The sequence below is a fragment of the Hyla sarda genome, chromosome 6, assembly GCF_029499605.1.
Source record: "Hyla sarda isolate aHylSar1 chromosome 6, aHylSar1.hap1, whole genome shotgun sequence".
NCBI classification, from domain to species: domain Eukaryota; kingdom Metazoa; phylum Chordata; class Amphibia; order Anura; family Hylidae; genus Hyla; species Hyla sarda.
The window spans coordinates 120,730,478-120,752,047 of NC_079194.1; the positions used below are offsets into that span (position 1 = coordinate 120,730,478).

A 21,570-nucleotide genomic window follows, 5' to 3' on the forward strand; every position below is an offset into this window, starting at 1 on the left:
TTTTTTAACATTTAAATTGAAGATTTCAAATACATGAACCTAAAATGTTTTATTTAATGTGCCAGCAGCATGAGGAAGACCACATGGCGGTACAGTGACACAGCCTGGAGGTGGCGGAAGCATGAGACCATATAGTGGCTGAATGACACAGCCTGGAGGTGGCGGACGCATGAGGAGACCATATAGTGGAAGAATGAGCTCAGGCCTCTCGCTGCGACTCCTGCTGCCACTCGCCCCTAGTCTGCTGCGACCTCTTCCTGCGCCTAATTAATTTAGGCCTCTACCACTCCTCTTTGCACGTCTCTGCTTCACATACTTAGTGCGTATATGAGGGGAGGACAATACGCTCCACTACGCTTAAAACAGTATATGTCTACAACACCAGCAGCTGTGTACTTTTGGCTGGCCTTTCACAGTAACTAGGCCCTTGAGACTATAACCGGAACAAAATGGTACACCCCTTAGATGTACGCACAGGTTACACTTAATAGAGGACAATACGCTTTTAGTGCTCTGCTCACCCTAACTTTCTGGCTAATATTAGCTTTTCAGTTGTTGTGCACACCAGCTGCAGCACACAGTCGCTTTGTAATACACCCACAATTGCACTTTCTCTCTCAATCTCTCTCCATTAGCTATCAGTGCTTCAAGGCTGGATTTGGGCTTGAGGTGAATCGCTGCTGTAATTCACCCACAACTATCAGTGCTTCTAGGCTGGATTTGGGCTTGAGGTGCAACTTCCTGCTTTCTGTCCCCCTCTGTGCAATAGAATGCTGATGTGACTTGCTGCAAGATGGCTGCCGATTGTATAGGGCTGTGACAGCACAGGGGTGGCTGGTTGCTGATAGGCCGCATGTGATTCGAGGTCATCCCGGCTTCCCACCTTGCCTTCCCAGAGTTCCTTAGCCCATGTCCTCACGTGTGGATCCACCATTTTAGATGCCCTGGAGCCTGGACAGCACCAAATGGAGTTTGTGCGATCAAATCGCGGCGATATTCTCATTCGTTGCGAATCAAATTTTTCCTGAAATTTATAATAAATTCGGATTCATCTGATTCGATTTGCTCATCCCTAGATAAGATGTCTAGGGGCAGAGTTCCCCTTTAATGGTACTGGTCTCTTTCAGCAGGATAATGGGCCCTAACACATGGTTATGTTCCTAAATAATTTTTTTTTAAATAATTCATGGTATTGATTTCTCCTATAGCTCAGTCTGATCCATAGAAACCATGTGACAACTTACAGAACTGAAAGGATCTGCTACCAACATCTTGGCGTCAGATACTACAAGTCACCTACAGAGCTCATGATGGAGATTATTCATGGGTCAGGGCTGTTTTGATGGCACACAGGGAACTACACAATATTAAAGAAATAGTTTTTATCTTATGGGTAGAGATAAGCGAACTTACAGTAAATTCGATTCGTCACGAACTTCTCGGCTCGGCTTAACAGCTGTTATATAGCTATCAGTCTGACCTGAAAGCTGCAGGCTGGTAACGCTTGCTAAAGTTCTCAAAAGTTGGAGAACCACAGGTTGGGGATCAGGCTTTGTATACACATGGTAATTTGGGCAATTTTTTTGTCCCCAAAAATGTCCCAAAACTGACCATTTTATACTATTGTGGTATGTTGCCCTCAATGATAAAATGTCTGATTATGCACACGAATTCTCTTTACAGCTGTATCTGTTAAGGTGCCTATACACCATAGACTAAAGTTGTCTGAACCTACTACCTTCAGTGGGTTCGGCCGACTGCATAAGGATATGTTTACATGGCAGAATTCCCAAGCGGAATTCCACGGGAATATTGCGCTCTGAAAATCTACTGCAACAGAGTCCCGTTGAGTCCCATCAATAGGATTTTGCTGCACTGTGCACACCACAGAATTTGTGCAACAGATGTTTCTGCTGCGGAAATCTCGATTCCAGTGTCTGCAGAATGAATAGACATGTCTATTCTTTCTGCAGATTCCTCTCGGAAATGCACTGCTGTCTATGAGTATTTTTGAGTGGTCCTGGCGCCCACTGAAACATTTAAATGTGCGGAATGTCCTCCTATGTTTCCCAGGCAGACATTCCGCTTGAAATCAACCATATGAACATAGCCTAAAGTGTATGGTGGCCTCTGCACTCTCCCTCTACAGATGATTCAATGAAGAGAAGGGTTTGGGAATATGGATTTTAACCATTCAACCATATTGTTCTGGGAGGGTTAAGCCAGCACCAGAGCTGTCCGCCTCTGACTTACTCCCCTGCCCCTCACCATAAAAGAAATATTACCATTCAGCCATGCCAAGCATTCATATCTGTGGGGTGGTCAGGGAAGACAACTGTTATTGAAAGGTGTATGGCCATCTTTACGGCTATAAAATTTAAGCGCTGGCTGTTTACAAAACAAAAAAACAAATATGTCCTTTTTTCAGCTGTATAATATGGCTCAATAAACAGTCTGCACAGCAGCGGGCCAACCACATGCTGGAGATCACTGGTGTATACAGTATTTCTATATACACTTATCAGTCCATTTGGAGAAAAGGAGTGGTGCATGCATGCTTTATTATGTACGAATCCTTCAGGATCAGGTGAGAACTTACCCTATTGGAGAGTTGGTCACGGCCACTCTGCAGATGAGGGGCTTAGGACTTACATTCTCTGTATCTGTAATGGGGCCTGTGTCATCAAAGGCTCAAACTTATTCTGTACTTACACCATGCTTTACACTGCAGCCCAGCTTGCTCTGCTTTACTTTTAAGGCCGATGTCAGAGTAGTGTACCAACCTACTACAGTTAAATAGTTGAAAATGTTCTTTTGTGTTAACAGACCTTATAAAGCCAGTTTTGCACCTCTACAATTACAGTTTCCTATGAAATATTTTTGCACTTTTGCAGAACAACGCAAAATATTTTTTGGAAATAAATTAATTCTTATCTCCTAGTCTTTTCTTCCTTCTGAATTCAGGTCCTTTGAGAAATCAGACAGTATAAAGGATGAAAATTCCTGTGGTAGCAACAGAAAAAAAAACCTATTTGATTTATGGAGCTCCCAGAGACGAGAATTCTCACACCTACTTATTCAGATCGTTTAATTTTTAATGACAAATTTAATTAACAGTTCAAAGGGTCTGTATGAGAGAGTCACACTAGAGACGGCCCTGGGTCTGTATGTCTTATACAAACTATAGGCCCTCCAGAGTGTGACTGTCTCGTACACACCCTAGATCTTCTAGAGTATGACTGTCTCATACAAGCTGTAGGCCCTTTAGAGCAGTGCTTCCCAACCAGTGTGCCTCCAGCTGTTGCAAAACTACAACTCCCAGCATGCCACAGAGTATGTGTGAGACAGTCATACTTTAGGGTCTGTATGAGTCACAGAAGGCTGATAAGTCATATGGAGGGTCTCTTTTGACATTTAAGGCAGTACTCCGTTTCAGAACATCTTATCCCCTATCCACAGGATAGTGTTTGATCTAGGGGGGGGGGGTGTTAACTGCTGGGACCCCCCACAATCACCTGCCCCTCACCCTGTCTCTCACTGTGCACGAGCGATCTCCGTGCTGTGCACAGATTACTGTCGACCACCAAAGGAAGCAGTGGCTGACATGCCCTTCCATGTAGCTCTCCCATAAAGCCATATCAGACCCTTATCCCCTATCCTGTGCATAAGGGATATGTTGTTCGGCAACAGAGTACCCCTTTAACTGCAGTAACATTCTAAATCAAGAAGACCACACATGACCAAAAATCTGTTACTGTCTGGCACGGCCTCCAAGTATGTAACATTGTGCCCCTTGGAGAGCATCCTCTGAAGCTTAGGAGGAAATTGGGGAGTAGATGGCTTTATGTTTAGTTGGAACATAATATAACAAGCCCCCCCCCCCCAATGTTTCCAATGAGGGAACTTGACAGCTACCTTTGCTTTCCTGTTTCCAGTTTCCTATCCAAGTGTCAAGTAGATGGGGGCCAAGATTGCTTTATGCCCTAACACCTATCCAACAGTCTCTGTAATTGGTGAGAAAAAAAATACAATTGAACAAATTGGATTCCGCCACTACATTTTGCCAAAATTTTGCCAAAAGATTGAACACATTTGTTCTTTCTGATGAACTCTTTAGTGGATTTTCCATAGCGAAATTTCTGCAATATGAACTGTGCAGAGCTGGTGCAAGGGTTTTTGTCACCCTAGGCAAAAGCTAATTTTGCTGCCTTCTTAATCCCACCCATTGACTCCACCCTTTGACATGCCTCACCTTACTAATGGGGTGACACACTGTAGCAAAACTCCTCCACATATAATTACCTTACTACTGGAGTGACACACTGTAACAAACCCCCTACTTAAGTAATCTCCTTACTACTAGAATGACACACTATAACACACACCCTCCTCATGTAATCCCCTTACTAGTGGGGTGACACACTGTAAAAAACCTCCTCCTCATGTAATCTCCTTACTACTGGGGTGACACACTGTAACACATACCCTCCTCATGTAATCCCCTTACTAGTGGGGTGACACACTGTAAAAAACCTCCTCCTCATGTAATCTCCTTACTACTGGGGTGACACACTGTAACAAATCTCCTTCTCATGTATTCTTCTAACTAATGGGTTGACACACTGTATCAAACCTCCTCCTCATGTAATTACCTTTCTACTGGGATGAAACTAAGGTGCAGATTTCTTCACCACACAACACAACAGCAGTGGCTGTGCAGGAATTGCGTGACCTCCAGTTCAGCTCAGTCCTGCCTCCTCCACAGCATCACCAAAGGTCCTTTAACCACATCTCTGCTATCCTGCATGGCTGAGCCCCGCCCCAACAGGTAACTGGTCACATGATGGTGACAAAATGCATGCTCCTTCAGCATCTAGTTGGCCAGTTGGGAGGGGGGGGGGGGGGAAGGAGAGGGATAGGCTCAATTCTAGGGTTGGTCTTGCAGGATTCGAGCCTTGGATAATTGTAGAGGAGCATGTAGAGGCGGCGCTGCGCTTGCCCTCGATCTACTGTCACATCACAACCACATGCAGAGTAATAATTACTGTGTATGTGATATGACGGTGCTGCACTCCTGACTGCCTGATAGAGGAGCCATTATTGAAAGAGCCTTATTGATCGTTCAGTCATTACAAATTATACAATAAATTACAATCACACAAAGCCTGACAGTACAATACAGCAAAGGTTCCCTAAGCTATACATCGCACAGCATGCTACTCTAACACTCTGCTCAATCCTGTAATAGAAAAGCACAAGAAAGCGAGAAAACCAAACAATACAATCTGGGGTAGGGGCATGGGCTATGGGGCAGGGCTGGGGGCATGGGGGAGTGGTCGACTATGTGGGGGTAGGGAGAGGGCGGATCACAGGGCCAAACTACTGGGCTAGAACTTCAGGGGAACATGGGGGAAGGAGAGGGGTCTTCACTCCTCTTCTTCACCGACGGCCGGGCTGTCTTTCTGTAGGCTCCGAATGAACCTGCGACAGTCCTGGACGGGCATGTTCTTCCTGTTGATCCGAGGCGGTTCCTGGCAAGCCACAAAGCATCCTTATCCTATTAAGGACCAAGCGTTTTTCTGTTTTTGCACTTTTGTTTATTCCTCCTTACCTTTAAAAAAATCATAACCCTTTCAATTTTGCACCTAAAAATCCATATGAGGGCTATTTTTTTGCGCCACCAATTCTACTTTGTAATGACATCAGTCATTTTACCCAAAAATCCAAGGCGAAACGGAAAAAAAAATCATTGCGCAACAAAATTGAAGAAAAAACACAATTTTGTAAATTTTGGGGGCTTCTGTTTCTACGCCGTACATTTTTCAGTAAAAAGGAAACTTTATATTTATTCTGTAGGTCCATACGATTAAAATGATACCCTACTTATATAGGTTTGCTTTTGTACTTGGTACTTTTGGAAAAAATCATAACCACATGCAGGAAAATTAATACATTTAAAATTGTCCTCTTCTGACCCCTAGAACTTTTTTATTTTTCCACGTACAGGGTGGTATGAGGGCTAATTTTTTGCGCAGTGATCTGAAGTTTTAATCGGTGAAATACGCTATTTTGGACTTTGGAACTTTTTCGCGCGTATGCCCTCAACCATGCGGTTTAATTTACGATTTATTTTTATAGTTCGGACACTTTACGCACGCGGCGATATCATATATGTTGATTTTTATTATGTTTATATATTTTTTATATGGAATTTGGGAAAAGGGGGGTGATTTAAAGCTTTAATAAGGAAGGTGTTAATGTGTGTGTTTTTAAACTTTTTTTAAAAACTTTTTCTTTTTACACTTTTAGTCCCCTTAGGGGACTTTTAGGAGGAATCATTTGATTCCTCATACAGATCAATGGGATTACATACAATCCCATTCATCTGTGTGCTCTGCGCTCAAATGATAAAGCCTGGCCCTGCCAGGCTGTATCATTCAGAGAGCCAGAGCCGACATGGAAGGAGAGGTATGCCCTCAGGCTACCTCAGTAGTGGATCGCCCAGTAGATCGTCAGTAGTGTTCCAGGGCATCCAACAGACCCCCTGCGCAAAGGGGCACTGCCAAAACACATGCAAAGATGTTTTCCCCCCAAAGGGGCATCGGCGGCAGTATCGGGTTCTGCACAGGTTGCGGGCATGCATGAACGACCTAAGAGTCCTCCCTTAATGGCCATTCATGACAGGTCCTTATGTCCATTATTAAGCCGCTTTTGAAGCCACATTAGTCCAGACAGTCTCTGCCATGGCCGTGGGGGAGCCTGGAACAAGCTCCAACAAGTACTTAGCTCGGATGCTGTCAAGTCCTTAGCCGAGGGGCAAGAGAAACAAGCCAGACATGGACCTGCCTGCTGAGCCAGTCTTTTGCACGCTGACACATGCAAAGGAAGCCTGAAGCAAAGTGGGGATATCAGGGATTCCTTTCCCACCCTTGCGGGGCTCCTTATACATCACAGTCAGCTTGACTCTGTCCATTTTGCCCCAGATGAAGCGAAACATGGTCCTGATGATGGCCTTGCAAGCGGTGGTATGGGGAGGCCAGGCCTATGCGCTGTATTGGAGCACAGGTAAAACTTAACTCCGCAAGACCAGTGTTTTGCCCCCCAATGAGAGCTTTGTGGAGCTCCACAGTCAGATCTTAGAGTTCACTTTTGCCTCTCTTTCTTTCCCGAACCAGACTCCCAAGATTTGGATGAAGTTGGATGAAGTTGTCCCGCAGTTGACTTTTGCTCCAGAAGTCCTCGTAGGTCTGGATGAGTGCAGTCACCAAACACCGGTCAGCGCAGAAGACGGTCACGTCGTCCATGTAGGGCGAGCACTTGACCGCGTAGCGATCTGGTCCTGGTGCGGTGATCCCTATGATCTCTCCATTCTGCCGGATAAAATCAGCTAAGAGCTCTATAACACAAACAAAAAGGAGAGGGGAAAGAGGGCAGCCTTGTCTGACCCCTGAAAGAATTGGGAAGGGGTGAGTCTTCCAGCCGTTCACCAACACCGTGCTGCAAATATCAGCGGGGACCACTTCCCTGAATTTCCTATTGTGTTTTTTCTCCTTGATCCACTACACGGCTTTCTGGCGTGGGAAGCCTGCAGCAGCCTTGAAGCAACACACGCTTTCTACATATTGCCCTCTGAGCGTTGTGCCTCGGAATTGCACATCCATATAAGGTGAGCATTATACTCACCTTTTCTTTCCACTAACATAGGGATGATTCTGCACATGGAAGCGCTCCAGTCTCTTCTTGTTTCTAAGTTCCTCCATGACCTCCCTCTGCACCAACAGGGCACAATTCAACTTCCAGGAGTCTGGGCCAGGTGGAAATCCATGGCACAGAGTCCCCCGAAATTGAATGGCCCTGTGGTCAGAGAAGAAGCAGGGGACCATAGAGTACGACACCTTTCTAACTGCCCTTGAAGTGAAGATGAAGTCTATCAGAGAACGGAGCGAGCCATCGGGGCAGCTCCACATATAGTTTACGGAGCTGTTCCCAATGGATCCAACAATGTCCTGCAAGGATGCCCCTGTCATCATCTCAATCAGCAGCTGGGATGTCACGTCAAGGTTGGCGGATGTGCCAGAATTGCGCCCGTCCAATGGGGCAGTTGAAGTCACCACCCAACACTACTGCCCTAGTGTGGCAAGCTGAGCCCGCAGGGTCTGTGGAACCTCTCCAGTCGGACATTCTTCTCAGGGGAGGCATACACGTTGATGAGCCACACGGGTTCACCCGCCCAGGAACCGTCTGCCACAGACAAGCTCCTGGACGGAATCAAGTGCAATGTTTCCTCCCCTGATCAGGATGGCCACCCATGCAGACCTACAGTCACCCCCCAAGACCAGTAGGAAGGCGGCCCGTGAGACCACTGCCTGGCCAGATGGTTGTAACACCTAGAAGAGGATAAAGCACATCCTGCAGCATGTAAACATCACACCTCTGAGAGTCTATGAAAGTAAGCACAGTCTGAAATCTAAATCTATCTCTAATACTCCTCACATTAATACTAAAGATGAGCTACGGGAATAAGTTCAGATACTAGTTACCAGTCCGGTCGGGCGGATCCTCTTCTCTGGTGCCTATCAGCGCCTGTTGCTTCTTCCAGCAGGCTCTTTCAGACCTTCATGGCCTTGCTGCAGCTACATTATCCATATCCCTACTTTATAGGTAGAAATGAGAGAGGAAACCACCAGCATTGTAATCATCCAGTTCATGTGTCCCTGATCTTAAGCCACTATTGGGGTCCTGTTGCCTCGCTCATCCCTTGTTTAGTTCTTATCCCTTGGATAAGAACAGGTTAAAAAAAGCTTAGCTTCATTCCTTCACTTTGCATGTGCCCTGCGGTGACAGTGACTGAGTGACAGCTGACAGCGCGCACTGTGCAGGAATGGCCAGGAAATGGGGCATCACATTGTAATCTCCATCTCCTGTGTGGCAAGGCTAGGAGAGGCGCTCTATCTGCAGCATTGTTACAAGTAGCCAGCCACAGACACGAGTTTACAACCAGCGACCTACATCTGACTATACTTTTAGGTGGCAGTATTGCACATATTTAGGACCGACACAGACAAAATATTAGTCTAACCTTACTTTAAAGGTTTATCTGATTCATTTCACCTTGGCAATTGACTAAAACCGTGACCTTCTGTAAAGAAATCGTAGTATTGTGTGGATTCCCCCCGTAGTATTGTGTGGATTCTTTGAGATCATCAAAGAAAATTATCACAGGGAGAGGCAATTTAGATTTTGTATACTGAAGCATTGGGCCCTTTAGGCCTCAATGGCAAGATTACATGTTTCCCTGTAGTTTAGCTCTAGGGTTTTAAAGGGATATTTAAGGATTCCAGGCTGTAAAATTTTTCTAGTTCATATAACAGTGTTTGTAACTGGATGTTATGGATGGTCTCACAATTCTTATGTTACCTTTGCCCAAATGTTTATTTTTAACAGCATACAAAATTAGTGTTTCAGATTTTCCCAGGTTGTAGTACAACCTTAGACATTACATCCCTAGTCATGTGTTCAGGGGAGCCTGTCTGCTTCAATGGGTGGAGCGACTGCTGGGTGGGAAGGAGATCATTCTCCACAGGGGTGCAGGGAATTGTAGTTTAATGAACAGCAGACATAGCTTAGGTGTGCTGCAAAGGGTAGGGTGACTGATGTGTGGGAGGGAAAAAATTGACCCACACTTACAAACGAGGGATCCTGGGACTTGTAGTTGGAGGGAGTCAAACTCCAAAAGGAAAGAGCCATTTCACAAAAAGAAAGCGGCAGTGTTATAGTGGACTTACAACACAGCCATATAGCCCCAAGACAAGCATGAATCCTTCCAAGCATGTCCATTACTGTCTTGAAGGTAAGTACTAAAGTCACCTTATACGGATAACCCCTTTAATAATTTAAATATGCACATCTTTCACTTATGTGTTACAATTGGTTACTGTCCTGGATTAAACTGTAGTTTGAATCAAAGAGAAATCTTTAACATACCACAGTCAGCCAGAGCAGTTCTCTCTTTAGGGAGTGTCAAATTGCTCCCGGTAACTTGGACACGTTTGTAATTGCTGTGCAGTAGCGACAGGTTCGCTCTGCGCATGCACTGCCTCTTAGTGTACACAGGTACTAAGAAACAATATAGAGTTGACATATAATGTCAGTGTGCAGTGCTGTGTATTATGTTATGAGCAGAGAAAAAATGCTTTTCACAAATTGTACATCGCTCCTTTTTGTGGAGTGCACGTTTGTACACGCAATATTTATGGAATAACAGCATGAAAAACATTACTGGTGAGTGCCGCTTTCTCCTATCTACGGGTTGGAATTTATTAGAAATGTCCTTATGGCTGAGCATCACCAGATGGTCCATATATCAGTGACTGTGCCAGATAACGTTACATACAGTGGCGAAGGTTGCAGAGATAGCAGTGCCAGATGTGTTTCTATTGCTACCTAACTAAGATAATCTCGGTTCTGATTCATAAGTGGGAGTTTATGTTTCTGGAGTTCCTTGTTGTAAAACATTAACAAAATTGCTGTTGTAAAATGAAATGAAAACTTGAAAAAATATAAATTGTCAGATCAAACTGTACAGACCTTGGAATGATTTCAGTTCTGAAGTTGTAACTCAGGATGGGTACACAATAACTAATGTAACGTGTGTACACAGTGGCCCTTATTTACTAAAAGTGGAGTGGAGGTTTCTTTGTGGGTTTTAATTCCCTACTATTTATTTTCCACGGTATTTTCTAAGGTTTTTCACTTTCCCTGCATTTTGCTTTTTTTTTACACATGCTCTGATCTGTCGGGGTTTCCTCAGCTGAAATACACCACATTTTCTGTGAAAACCTTAGTAAATATGTTGGGTTTTTGTGAAAATGTCAGGAACACGCCCCTTTCTGGTAACCACGCCCCCTTTTCCCAGACAGCCATGCCCCTTTTTCAGGTTTTCCAAGCAAAATGGAGTTAGTTGGGTTTTTTTCAATTCTGGCGCAAATACTGGCGCAGACAGAATTTCTGGCGCACAACCCGAAAAAGCATGTCAGGTTTGCAATAATAAATGAGGGCCAGTGACTATAACAGCAGAATAGTAAGTACAGCTCTGGAGCATAAAACAGGTCATACCACTTTCTAACTCTTCTTGTTCTCTACCATTTTATTCAAAACCTTGAGGAATGATCATTATATGGAGAGATTCTTAAAGGGAGCACGGGGACACAGGGGCATGCTCCATTCATGGTGGGGCATATTTAAAAGGGTATTCCAGTTTTTTTTTTATTTGACTATGCTACAGGGGCTGTAAAGTTAGTGTAGTTCATAATATAGTGTCTGTACCTGTGTGTGACGGTTTTCTCACAATTCTTCTGTGATTTTCACTCCAATATTTATTTTTACCAGCGTACAAAATGAGTGTTGTCTCAGATTTTTCCCAGCTTGCAATGCGGCCAAGACCTGACTCACTAGTCAGCTGATGACAGGGAGCCTGTCTGCTTCAATGGGTGGAGGGATCGCTTGGTGGGAGAGAGATCAATCTGCAACAGCTGTAGGCATTCTGATTGAAAACCACACTGATTTGAATGGATGCAGCTCATTTATGTTTCAATGGGTGGGGTGGCTGATGTGTGGGAGGGAGGAAAATGGAATTGTAGGATTTGTAGTCAAAAAAATAAAAATCAAACAGGAAATACCAGTTCGCAAACAGCTAGCCACAGTGTTATGGTAATCTCACAACATAGCTATTTAGCCCCAAGACAAGCGCAGATCCTTCCTAAGCATGTCCATTACTGTCTGCCAGGTACCTACTAAAATCACCTTATGGTGAAGGGGTTATCTGTTGATATTTTTCATTTTCCTACTGTGCTTAGCCTGCCTAATAAAACAATAAAAACTTTAAAGCGTATCTATCATATGACAGAAAAAAAGTAATGCTTATATATAGTACTCACTAGGTCATGCAGATTCTTTTACATGTCTTTTTATGTATCTAGCTTCTGTATTTGGCTCACAAATGTCTGAAGCAAGCACTGACCCCGTCCTCACTTACCATGCATTCACTTCCTCCCTGAGTCTGGGTCTCTTCATCCAATCACTGCAGGCTGCTCTGTAACCCCTTCTCTCTGATTTCATGCTGCAGCCTGACAGGTCTTTGTCCCAATCCATGCTTTAGCTGGGACAAAGATGATGCAGCAGCCTGACAGGATTATGTTCTGGATGGTAATGGGGACCCCTAGTGGTCTTTTTTAATGGCCATGATAACTTTTTTCTTTTTTGAAGTATATTAGAAAGGTTAATGTTTTGCCAAGATGTACAACATAGAAAACATTTTTGATTCTAAAAGTGCCCATTTAACTAACCTTCCTCCACTCCCTTATAGTCTCCAGTATCAGAAACCCCTGTCTCTGACCAGGCCTTCTTGACAGCCTGCTTTCCTTTAGCCTGCAGAAGCAGACACACTCCCATTCCCTCTCAGCCAATCACTGGCCACAGTGGTGTCTTGGCACTAGTGAGCGGCTTTGTCAGTAGTGGATGTATGGAATGGCCTTCGTGTAGATGTGGTAGCTGCAAATACATTAACCCCTTAAGGACGCAGGACGTAAATGTACGTCCTGGTGAGGTGGTACTTAACGCACCAGGACGTACATTTACGTCCTGTGCATAACCGCGGGCATCGGAGCGATGCCCGTGTCATGCGCGGCTGATCCCGGCTGCTGATCGCAGCCAGGGACCCGCCGGCAATGGCTGACGCCCGCGATCTCGCGGGCGTCCGCCATTAACCCCTCAGGTGCCGTGATCAATACAGATCCCGGCATCTGCGGCAGTTCGCGATTTAAATGAACGATCCCCTCTCCTTCCTCCGTCCGGCTCCCGGCGTCTCCTGCTCTGGTCTGTGATCGAGCAGACCAGAGCAGGAGATGACCGATAATACTGGTCTGTTCTATGTCCTATATATAGAACAGATCAGTATTAGCAATCATGGTATTGCTATGATTAGTCCCCTATGGGGACTATTCAAGTGTAAAAAAAATTGTAAAAGTAAAAAAAAGTGAAAAATCCCCTCCCCCAATAAAAAAGTAAAACGTCCGTTTTTTCCTATTTTACCCCCAAAAAGCGTAAAAAACTTTTTTTTATAGACATATTTGGTATCGCCGCGTGCGTAAATGTCCGAACTATTAAAATAAAATGTTAATGATCCCGTACGGTGAACGGCGTGAACGAAAAAAAAAAAAAAAAGTACAAAATTCCTACTTTTTTAATACATTTTATTTAAAAAAAAATTATTAAAAATGTATCAAAAGTTTTTATATGCAAATGTGGTATCAAAAAAAAGTACAGATCATGGCGCAAAAAATGAGCCCCCATACCGCCACTTATACGGAAAAATAAAAAAGTTAGAGGTCATCAAAATAAAGGGATTATAAACGTACTAATTTGGTTAAAAAGTTTGTGATTTTTTTTAAGCGCAACAATAATATAAAAGTATGTAATAATGGGTATCATTTTAATCGTATTGACCCTCAGAATAAAGAACACACGTCATTTTTACCATAAATTGTACGGCGTGAAAACAAAACCTTCCAAAATTAGCAAAATTGTGTTTTTCGTTTTAATTTCCCCACAAAAATAGTGTTTTTTGGTTGCGCCATACATTTTATGATATAATGAGTGATGTCATTACAAAGGACAACTGGTCGCGCAAAAAACAAGCCCTCATACTAGTCTGTGGATGAAAATATAAAAGAGTTATGATTTTTAGAAGGCGAGGAGGAAAAAATGAAAACGTAAAAATTAAATTGTCTGAGTCCTTAAGGCCAAAATGGGCTGAGTCCTTAAGGGGTTAAAGGGGTACTCCCGTGATAAACTTTTTTTTTAAATCAACTGGTGCCAGAAAGTTAAACAGATTTGTAAATCAATTCTATTAAAAAATCTTAATCCTTCCAGTAGTTTTTAGGGGCTGTATACTAAAGAGAAATCCAAAAAAGAAATACATTTCCTCTGATGTCATGACCACAGTGCTCTCTGCTGTCCATTTTAGGAACTGTCCAGAACAGGAGAAAATCCCCATAGCAAACATATGCTTCTCTGGACAGTTCCTAAAATGGACAACAGAGGTCAGCAGAGAGCACTGGGGTCATGACATCAGAGGAAATGCATTTCTTTTTTTTTTTTTATAGAAGTGATTTACAAATCTGTTTAATTTTCTGGCACCAGATGATTTACAGGAGTTTAGGCATGTATTGGATATGTATAAGGCTATCCTTCATATAAGATAGGGACAGGGACTATTCATAGTATTTAGAATATTGGGCAGACACATTCTATGCTTCTGTGTTTCTAAGGATAATGTTATGATCATGGACTTATGTTTTGAATTAAAGCAAAGTAATAAATAAATATTTTATTTTTCTTTTCTAGAATCTGGAAATATACAAGTTGACAGCTGAACAATTCCACACTGCAGCGACTAATGCAGAGTACCGAGTAAAGTAAGTTGAATGTTTCTTCAAATTCCTTAACATGATTTTTCCTTAAAGGAGTAGGCCAGTGGTGAAAAACGTATCCCCTATCCTAAGGATAGGGGATGAGTTTCAGATCGCGGGGGGCCCCAGCGGTCGGACCCCCGCGATCTGAAACTTATCACCTATCCTTAGCATCTCCTGTACGGGGCCCCGACAGCCCACGTGAAGGGGGCATGTTGACCACCGCACGGAGCGGCGGCTGACACGCCCCCTCAATACAACTCTATGGCAGAGCCGGAGCGCTGCCTTCGGCAATCTCCGACTCTGCCATAGAGTTGTATTGGGGGGCGTGTCGTCCGCCGCTTCGTGCGGTGGTCAGCACGCGCTATCTGGCCAGCGAGCTGGGGCCCCGTACAGAGAGATCACGGGGCCCCAGCGGTCGGACCCCCCGATACGTTTTTCATCACTTTTTGCTGATTTTTTGTTGAAAACTTGAGAGTAACTTAAGGGTAAAAATGAAATTACTGCTGGTAATAAAGCTTCCATAGGCATTCGATCTATTTTTTATATATTAGAACCTACAGACTTTGAGACAAATTGTCGCTGTGATTATCCCATATCCATATGTCTTATTAAAGGGGTTGTCCATCTAAAAAAAAAAATACTATACCATTTAAGAGAACTCTGAATTCACAGAGGGCAAGCAGTACAGTTAAGAGCAGTAGAAAGAGCAGCCTTTCTCTGGGAAGCCCCATTGATTTGAATGGACACTGTTTGATTATTTAATAGTGTTGCTCGCGAATATTCGCAATGCAAATTTTATTCGCGAATATCGCATATTCGCGAATTTGCGAATATTTGCGAATATAGCACTATATATTCGCAATTACGAATATTCATTTTTTTTTTTTTCACAGTACACATCACAGTGATCATCCCTCTCTGCTTCCAGCTTGTGTGGTCTAAAGAAGGCTCTAATACTACTGTGTGAGACTGGCGTACGAATTTTCACATATGTGAAAATCCGCATATGCTAATTTTCTCTTATGCTAATTTTCGCTTATGATAATTTCCGCATATGCTAATTTTCGCATATGCGAAAATAAACGTGAATATTACGAATATGCGAATTTAGCGAATATATGACGAATATTCGTCCATATATTCGCAAAATATTGCGAATTCGAATATGGCCTCAACACTTATTTAATTCTCATGTGGGGGGCACTGTAGGTAAATAAACACAAATCAACAAGTTTCCTTATCTAATTTCTGGAATTCCCAGCAGCAAGACATCCAGTGATCGTTGTTTTGTCTAGGAACTCCTCCAACAAAATGGAATTGTACAGATCCGATATCCCCTTTAAAGAGGTACTTCACTGGAAAAAAGACATTTTTTAATCAACTGGTGCCAGGAAGATTTGTTAATTACTTATATAAAAAATCTTAATCCTTCCAGCTGCTTTTATGATCCACAGGAACTTCTTTTCTTTTTGAATTTCCTTTCTGTCTGACCACAGTGCTGACACCTCTGTCCATAGCAGGATATGTTTTCTATGGGGATTTTCTCCTACTCTGGACAGTTCCTAAAATGGGCAGAGGTGTCAGCAGAGAACACTGTGGTCAGGCAGAAAGGAAATTAAAAAAGAAAAGAACTTCCTGTGGATCATAACAACAGCTGATAAGTACTGGAAGGATTGAGTTTTTTTAATATAAGTGATTTACAAATCTGTTTAACTTCCTGGCACCAGTTGATTTAAAAAAATGATGTTTTCCAGTGGAGTGCCCCTTTAAATTATATGAACGAAATAAGGAATATTATCTTATCATCAAGGGGTCCTTTAATGTGAGAAGGATGTGTCCAGAAGCTGAAAACCGTTTTAAGTATCTTAACAGTATACTGGTAAATATGATTAACTGTGAAGATCTGAGCTTTTCTTTGCCAACTCTGTAATGGATAGTTTTGCAATGACAAACTAACTCTGCATTAGCTTGCCAGTTGGGCAAAAAAATTTGGGGTATCTTGGATGGTGCCACCTGAGCTAAAATGGTGAATAAGAAACACAGTTACCCTGGACAGGTATCTGAGGATTCTCTGGAGTCCAATCGCTGAGATTCCTATTGTACTGCTTATTGAAAGAAGCCCATACTAGTAGATGGGTAAATTCTACCATAATGGATAGTTTCCTTAGGAAAATAATTCTGCACATAGATAATTACATGCTGTAATAATTGACTGCTTCCTTGATTAAGAAACATGCATCATCCCTTTAATCAGTGATAACCTGCGGTATCTGAAGGCTCCCAGCTCCCCCTGTCTCTGGTATAGATGTACGTGATACTTTCTAGATGTGGCTCTCCTGCACTTCAGGTGTTCTGTAGTTAGAATAATGAAAGGATATTTGCAGTAACACGTTTAATTACTCTCCTGTGGTACTCTCCCGCAGTAGCCATCAAAGGTAATAAATGTAGAGGCCGGTGTCTAGGAATGTGATGCATTCAAAGGCTTCTTATTCATTTCCTTTTTATTCATAACCTTGAGGAATAATCATTATATGGACAGGCTGACACTAGGGCATGCTTTACAACAGACCCTTCGGGTGATCATCTGAAATAGCAGTTCACCAAGATGAGCTTCTATGAGCCTCACAGGGTTGAGTCTTCCATATTAAGAGCCACTGTTTACAGCATGCGAAGAGTGGGGTATGCCAAACGGGGACCTTTCCTGCTCTTACTGAAAGAACTTCTAAAACAAGGTTATCCTGATAACACAAGACATGTCAAGCTAGTGAGCATGGATTACATTCAGTGCTCTTGGTACTGGATAAAGAAGTCAGAGGTGTTAACTTGTTATTGAGCCTCCAGACACCTTTTACCATTTGAAATACTGGTGTCTTATTTGCTCCTTTCGTGCTACTTCAGGTACTAGAATTTGGATGTGACTGCCACCTCTGCATGCCTTGTAGGTATGTTCATAGAATATGGTGTAAAAAGGGTATTCCCATATCGTAAAGGGATGTCCTATTGCTTTATGATCAGTAAAGGTGCAGCCCCTAGCTACCTGGCTGTGCAGGGAACTGTAAATTGGGCTGCACAACCGGATGACCAGAAGTTCACTCTCCTCTCACAGGTCAGACCCCAGTCATAAAATTGTCATGTCCAAACTATATCCCATCACCTTTTATGATGGGAAAAAACCCTTTAATAGTATGATAATTAATAAATGCGGCAACTACCTCTCAGCTTAGCGGCCCTCTTGAGTCTTACTTTTCTGCCTACTTTTGTTCTTTGAGAATGTCACGGTTCTCCCAGTGTACCCCATCAGACTGAATGGTGCGACACACACGAAAGGCATCACATGACAAAAGAAATTGAGCTTTTGGATACATTGCAGCCAAGAGATGCCTTATATCTTACTATTGACCACTGCATCTCAACTCTGTGGTCAGTAGTGGCATCACATGTCTCTTTGTACAGGATTCCACACCTCTGTATTATAAAGTACTGTAATATACACAACGGAGAATGTATCTACAAGTAATGGGATTATGTATAATTAATCCTATTGTTTACTTTTTCTATTTTTCTCATTTACAAAAGAGCCATTACTGCATTTATGAAATGTAGATTGTTATATTTCTATTTCGGGGGACCTTTCAGACCCTCTGCTGAATGTACCCCTTAAAACCTTTATCCCAGCCAAGATGCCTGATCTTAAAAAGGCCCATACATAGGTAAATGTAGCTTATAAATGATCAGATCACCTCAACTTAACAACAATTTCCCTTTTGAGACATTCACTTATAAGACGGGACCGGCTTGCGCCCACCAGTGTCTACGACCCCTCCATGCTCCCAGTACGACTGCTTTGCACAAAATAGCGTCAGGAGAGAAGGTTGCTAGGCAACTAAGTTACACCAATAGTCATAGAAGCAAATGAAGAGGTGGTTTGTGGACTGCGGCCCCGCTAGTGGTTAATTGTATCTTAACCCCTGTACGGCAGCACACAACAAGAGATGCTCGAAATTCATTGGAAGAAAGAGTTGAATATGTCTCACAGATCAAGAACCTTGGTTTAGAGCCCTCATCTCCCAGTGGTCAGCTCGGAGGAGGGTTTGGTTGCTAGGTTGCTTCCTGAGGTTTCTTTTCATTTTTCTTCCCACTTCTAAGACTGAATAATTGCATGGACAGAAACGTCATTTGTAGTTTATCCAATGCTGTATACCTGCCTGAATTGTTTTTTAGTGTGTTTGTTGTACACTGTATTGTCCATTTCCCCACTACTTAAAGAAGCATCTGTAGATGTCCTGCTACCAAAGTAGGCTAAATGTACAAAAATGAAAATTTGTAAAAAACAAACAAATAACTAAAATGAAACCAATGGCACCCTTCTGTCCTTCATTCCCCCATGGAACCCTCTTCCTTGTCGAAGATCTGAATAAATTGGATGGGCAGGTGCTGGTGTATGGCATCCTGTGCCCGCCCACTATGACTGGTATCAGCACATAATTACACTATGCATGATCCCATATTGCCACTGAAGAGAAGCAGCAGTCTGTGACGGAAATTGCAGTGACTTTCAGTGACTGCTGCTGAGATTTTGGTAATGATCCTCAGAACCTCTGCAATAACCTAAACATTTCTTAAAGTGATTCTTTACCTTTTATCATGATGTCACTTTTAGATCACATTTTCTGTGCTATGCTGATTAAGTTCTTACTGGATTACTTTTCTTTCAGCCTCCTCCCCTCATAAGCATAGAATGTTCAACCTGTTTGTAGTAGAAAAAAAGACAATGTTATTCAAGGGTAGAATTCTTTATTACTATTACTGATTGCTGATTTATATGCCTTTCTGAGTTTGTGGAATCCTGGGTTAACAGGCCAATGATGACTGATCTGATAGATGGTGGAGGCCGGAGAGACCATTGTCGATGACAGGTGCTGGTGTCTGCAGAGACTTGGATGAGGCCTGGGCAGATCACTATTGCCTGAGGAAAAGAAAATGAGGAGGCCAGCGCCTCCACATGAACAGCTTTATTAGGGGAATGCCTATTTCACATTTGTGGCATGTACACAGGATATGCCATAAATGTCTGAAAGATGTTGGATTACCATCTGGCTTCTGTGTACAGGTCACTAGTGAATTAAAAATGGGTTAGTATGGGTAGATTTGGAGACCTGACATAGTTGATGTGACACACTGCATCAGATGTCCATCTTTTGTACTATACAATGGCAGCTTAGTGCTTCTGGGAAGTTGTTTTTGTGCTGCACTGTGGTATTTGCTTGTCACTGCTGGGAATGTAATATGGATACTGCATGGCTGAATTTGTTGCAGATTATCAGTTCTTTGGTTTGGCCCCAGCATCACCACAGATTGACTGGTGAGGAACGATTAGAAAAAGTTTGAGAAACTCTGACCTGGAGGTGTGCATGAAGATGGAAACATTTAACATCCAAGTTATAAACCACCATTTTCATTTGTTCTGTTAATTTGTGCTTAACATTATAAGCAAAAAGGCCAAGTAAATGCAGCAGACGCATCACAAGCTATAAAGGGCAGAGCGTTTCTTAGAAGGAAAGGTTAAAACACAGATAAGCTGCTCTTGATGCTCAATAGAAAAGTCACATTATACAGACACACTGTGGGGCTGCAAATGTAGCAGCTAATAGTGTCATTGGGATAATCAAATATGAAATATAGTAAAGGATTAAGTGATTGTAGCTGCAGTGATAGTTCAGGTTACCCTATGATATGTGCTATGTCTGTACCATTATGAGAAATAGAATGGTCATGCAGAGGTTCTCCTGAACTTCCTGTGCAAAGTGTAGACTTAATGCTCTCATATACATTAGATAAAAAGTTAAAATCCACTGATCCTGAATTTAAGTCGTCCAATCAATTTGATCTCAGAAGAATAAGTCACTACTGAAGGAGTCTGGGATAAGCTAAAATTGTGTCTCCCCATTCGGAACACAGAAATCCTAAATGTTCATTGTGTATTGTTGTATATGGAGGAATCGGGAGAGAGAGATTTTGGTAAAACAAATTGTTGGCCAACAGCTATCCTAATATATGGGCATCTTTATTAGCATATGTGTTTCCTAGAGTGTTCAGCTAGTTAACTGTAGACCCTGCAGGAACTTCCAGCTCAGCCAATCACTGCCTGCAGCTGTGACCCGCTTTAGTGAGTGGTTGGCTGATTGGTCAGTTCCTGCAGGTTTGGCATGTCATCAGAAGTGGGTAGCACCAGGGATCAGGTGATGTTAACATTGCAACTACATGGGATCAGGGCAGGAGAGTATAGTTAATTTTTAGTTTTGGCACTTGGGGGCATTTCTATAAAAAATAAAAATATACCACTGAGTAATAACCACTATATGCAAACCAACAATACCAATATTACCAGTTTACAAATTATACCAAGGCCAAATAATACACCAGGAACACACTATACATTATACATTGAATGACTAAGGCACCCTACTGTTACTGATAAAAATTAACGTCACACACCAGTATCCCGCCTCCCCACCATACATTGCCCATATAAAGGTAAACACCAGCTGTACATAGGATCTGTATAAGCCATGTGTGAATATATACAGGGCCATATAGAGGTAGCTACCAGCTGTACACAGGATCTGTATACAATAAGTGATTACATCCAGTGATTTCCAGGTGACGTCTTCTCTGATCGCAGTTGTCCTCTCTTCTTTTTTCTCTGTCTGGCTCAAATGGCCATAATTATTTTTCCAGTCAAAACTAAACTTTTCAGCATCTACAGGAAATATCTTGGACTCTGTTTTCTCCAGTACCCCCCCCCCCCCCCCCCCATACTTGCTGTGCTCAAGAAACTAAACATTTCAGCGAGCAATGTTTTTTTGATCCAGGGCAGGACTGAAACAGAGCCAATTACCAATTGATAATGGCACAAGTAAGTAGTATGCAATAAAAAGATACGGTGCATACCTTATGTATAGGCAGATACTGAAGTGGGAACACTCACTGCTCCCGCCATGTGAATCAATGGCGGGGGCACTGGCTTTGAATAGGGTTCAGTGATCCACTGAGTGGGGAATTACAGCACAAGGGCATTGGAGCCCTAGGGCACATGAGA

General features: G+C 42.7%; 1 protein-coding gene across 5 annotated transcripts in view; it reads left to right on the forward strand.

Annotated features, from left to right (window-relative positions):
* CHCHD6 (coiled-coil-helix-coiled-coil-helix domain containing 6) overlaps nt 1-21,570 on the forward strand; it is a 343,619-nt gene that overhangs the window by 143,819 nt on the left and 178,230 nt on the right. For all 5 annotated transcript variants that reach the window (XR_008844998.1, XM_056524875.1, XM_056524873.1 and 2 more), the window contains one exon: nt 14,404-14,474. Coding sequence is in view for 4 of the 5 variants with exons in the window: in XM_056524875.1 (XP_056380850.1) it covers nt 14,404-14,474 (71 nt within the window). In the remaining variant the exon portion in view is untranslated. The remainder of the gene's footprint in view (nt 1-14,403; nt 14,475-21,570) is intronic.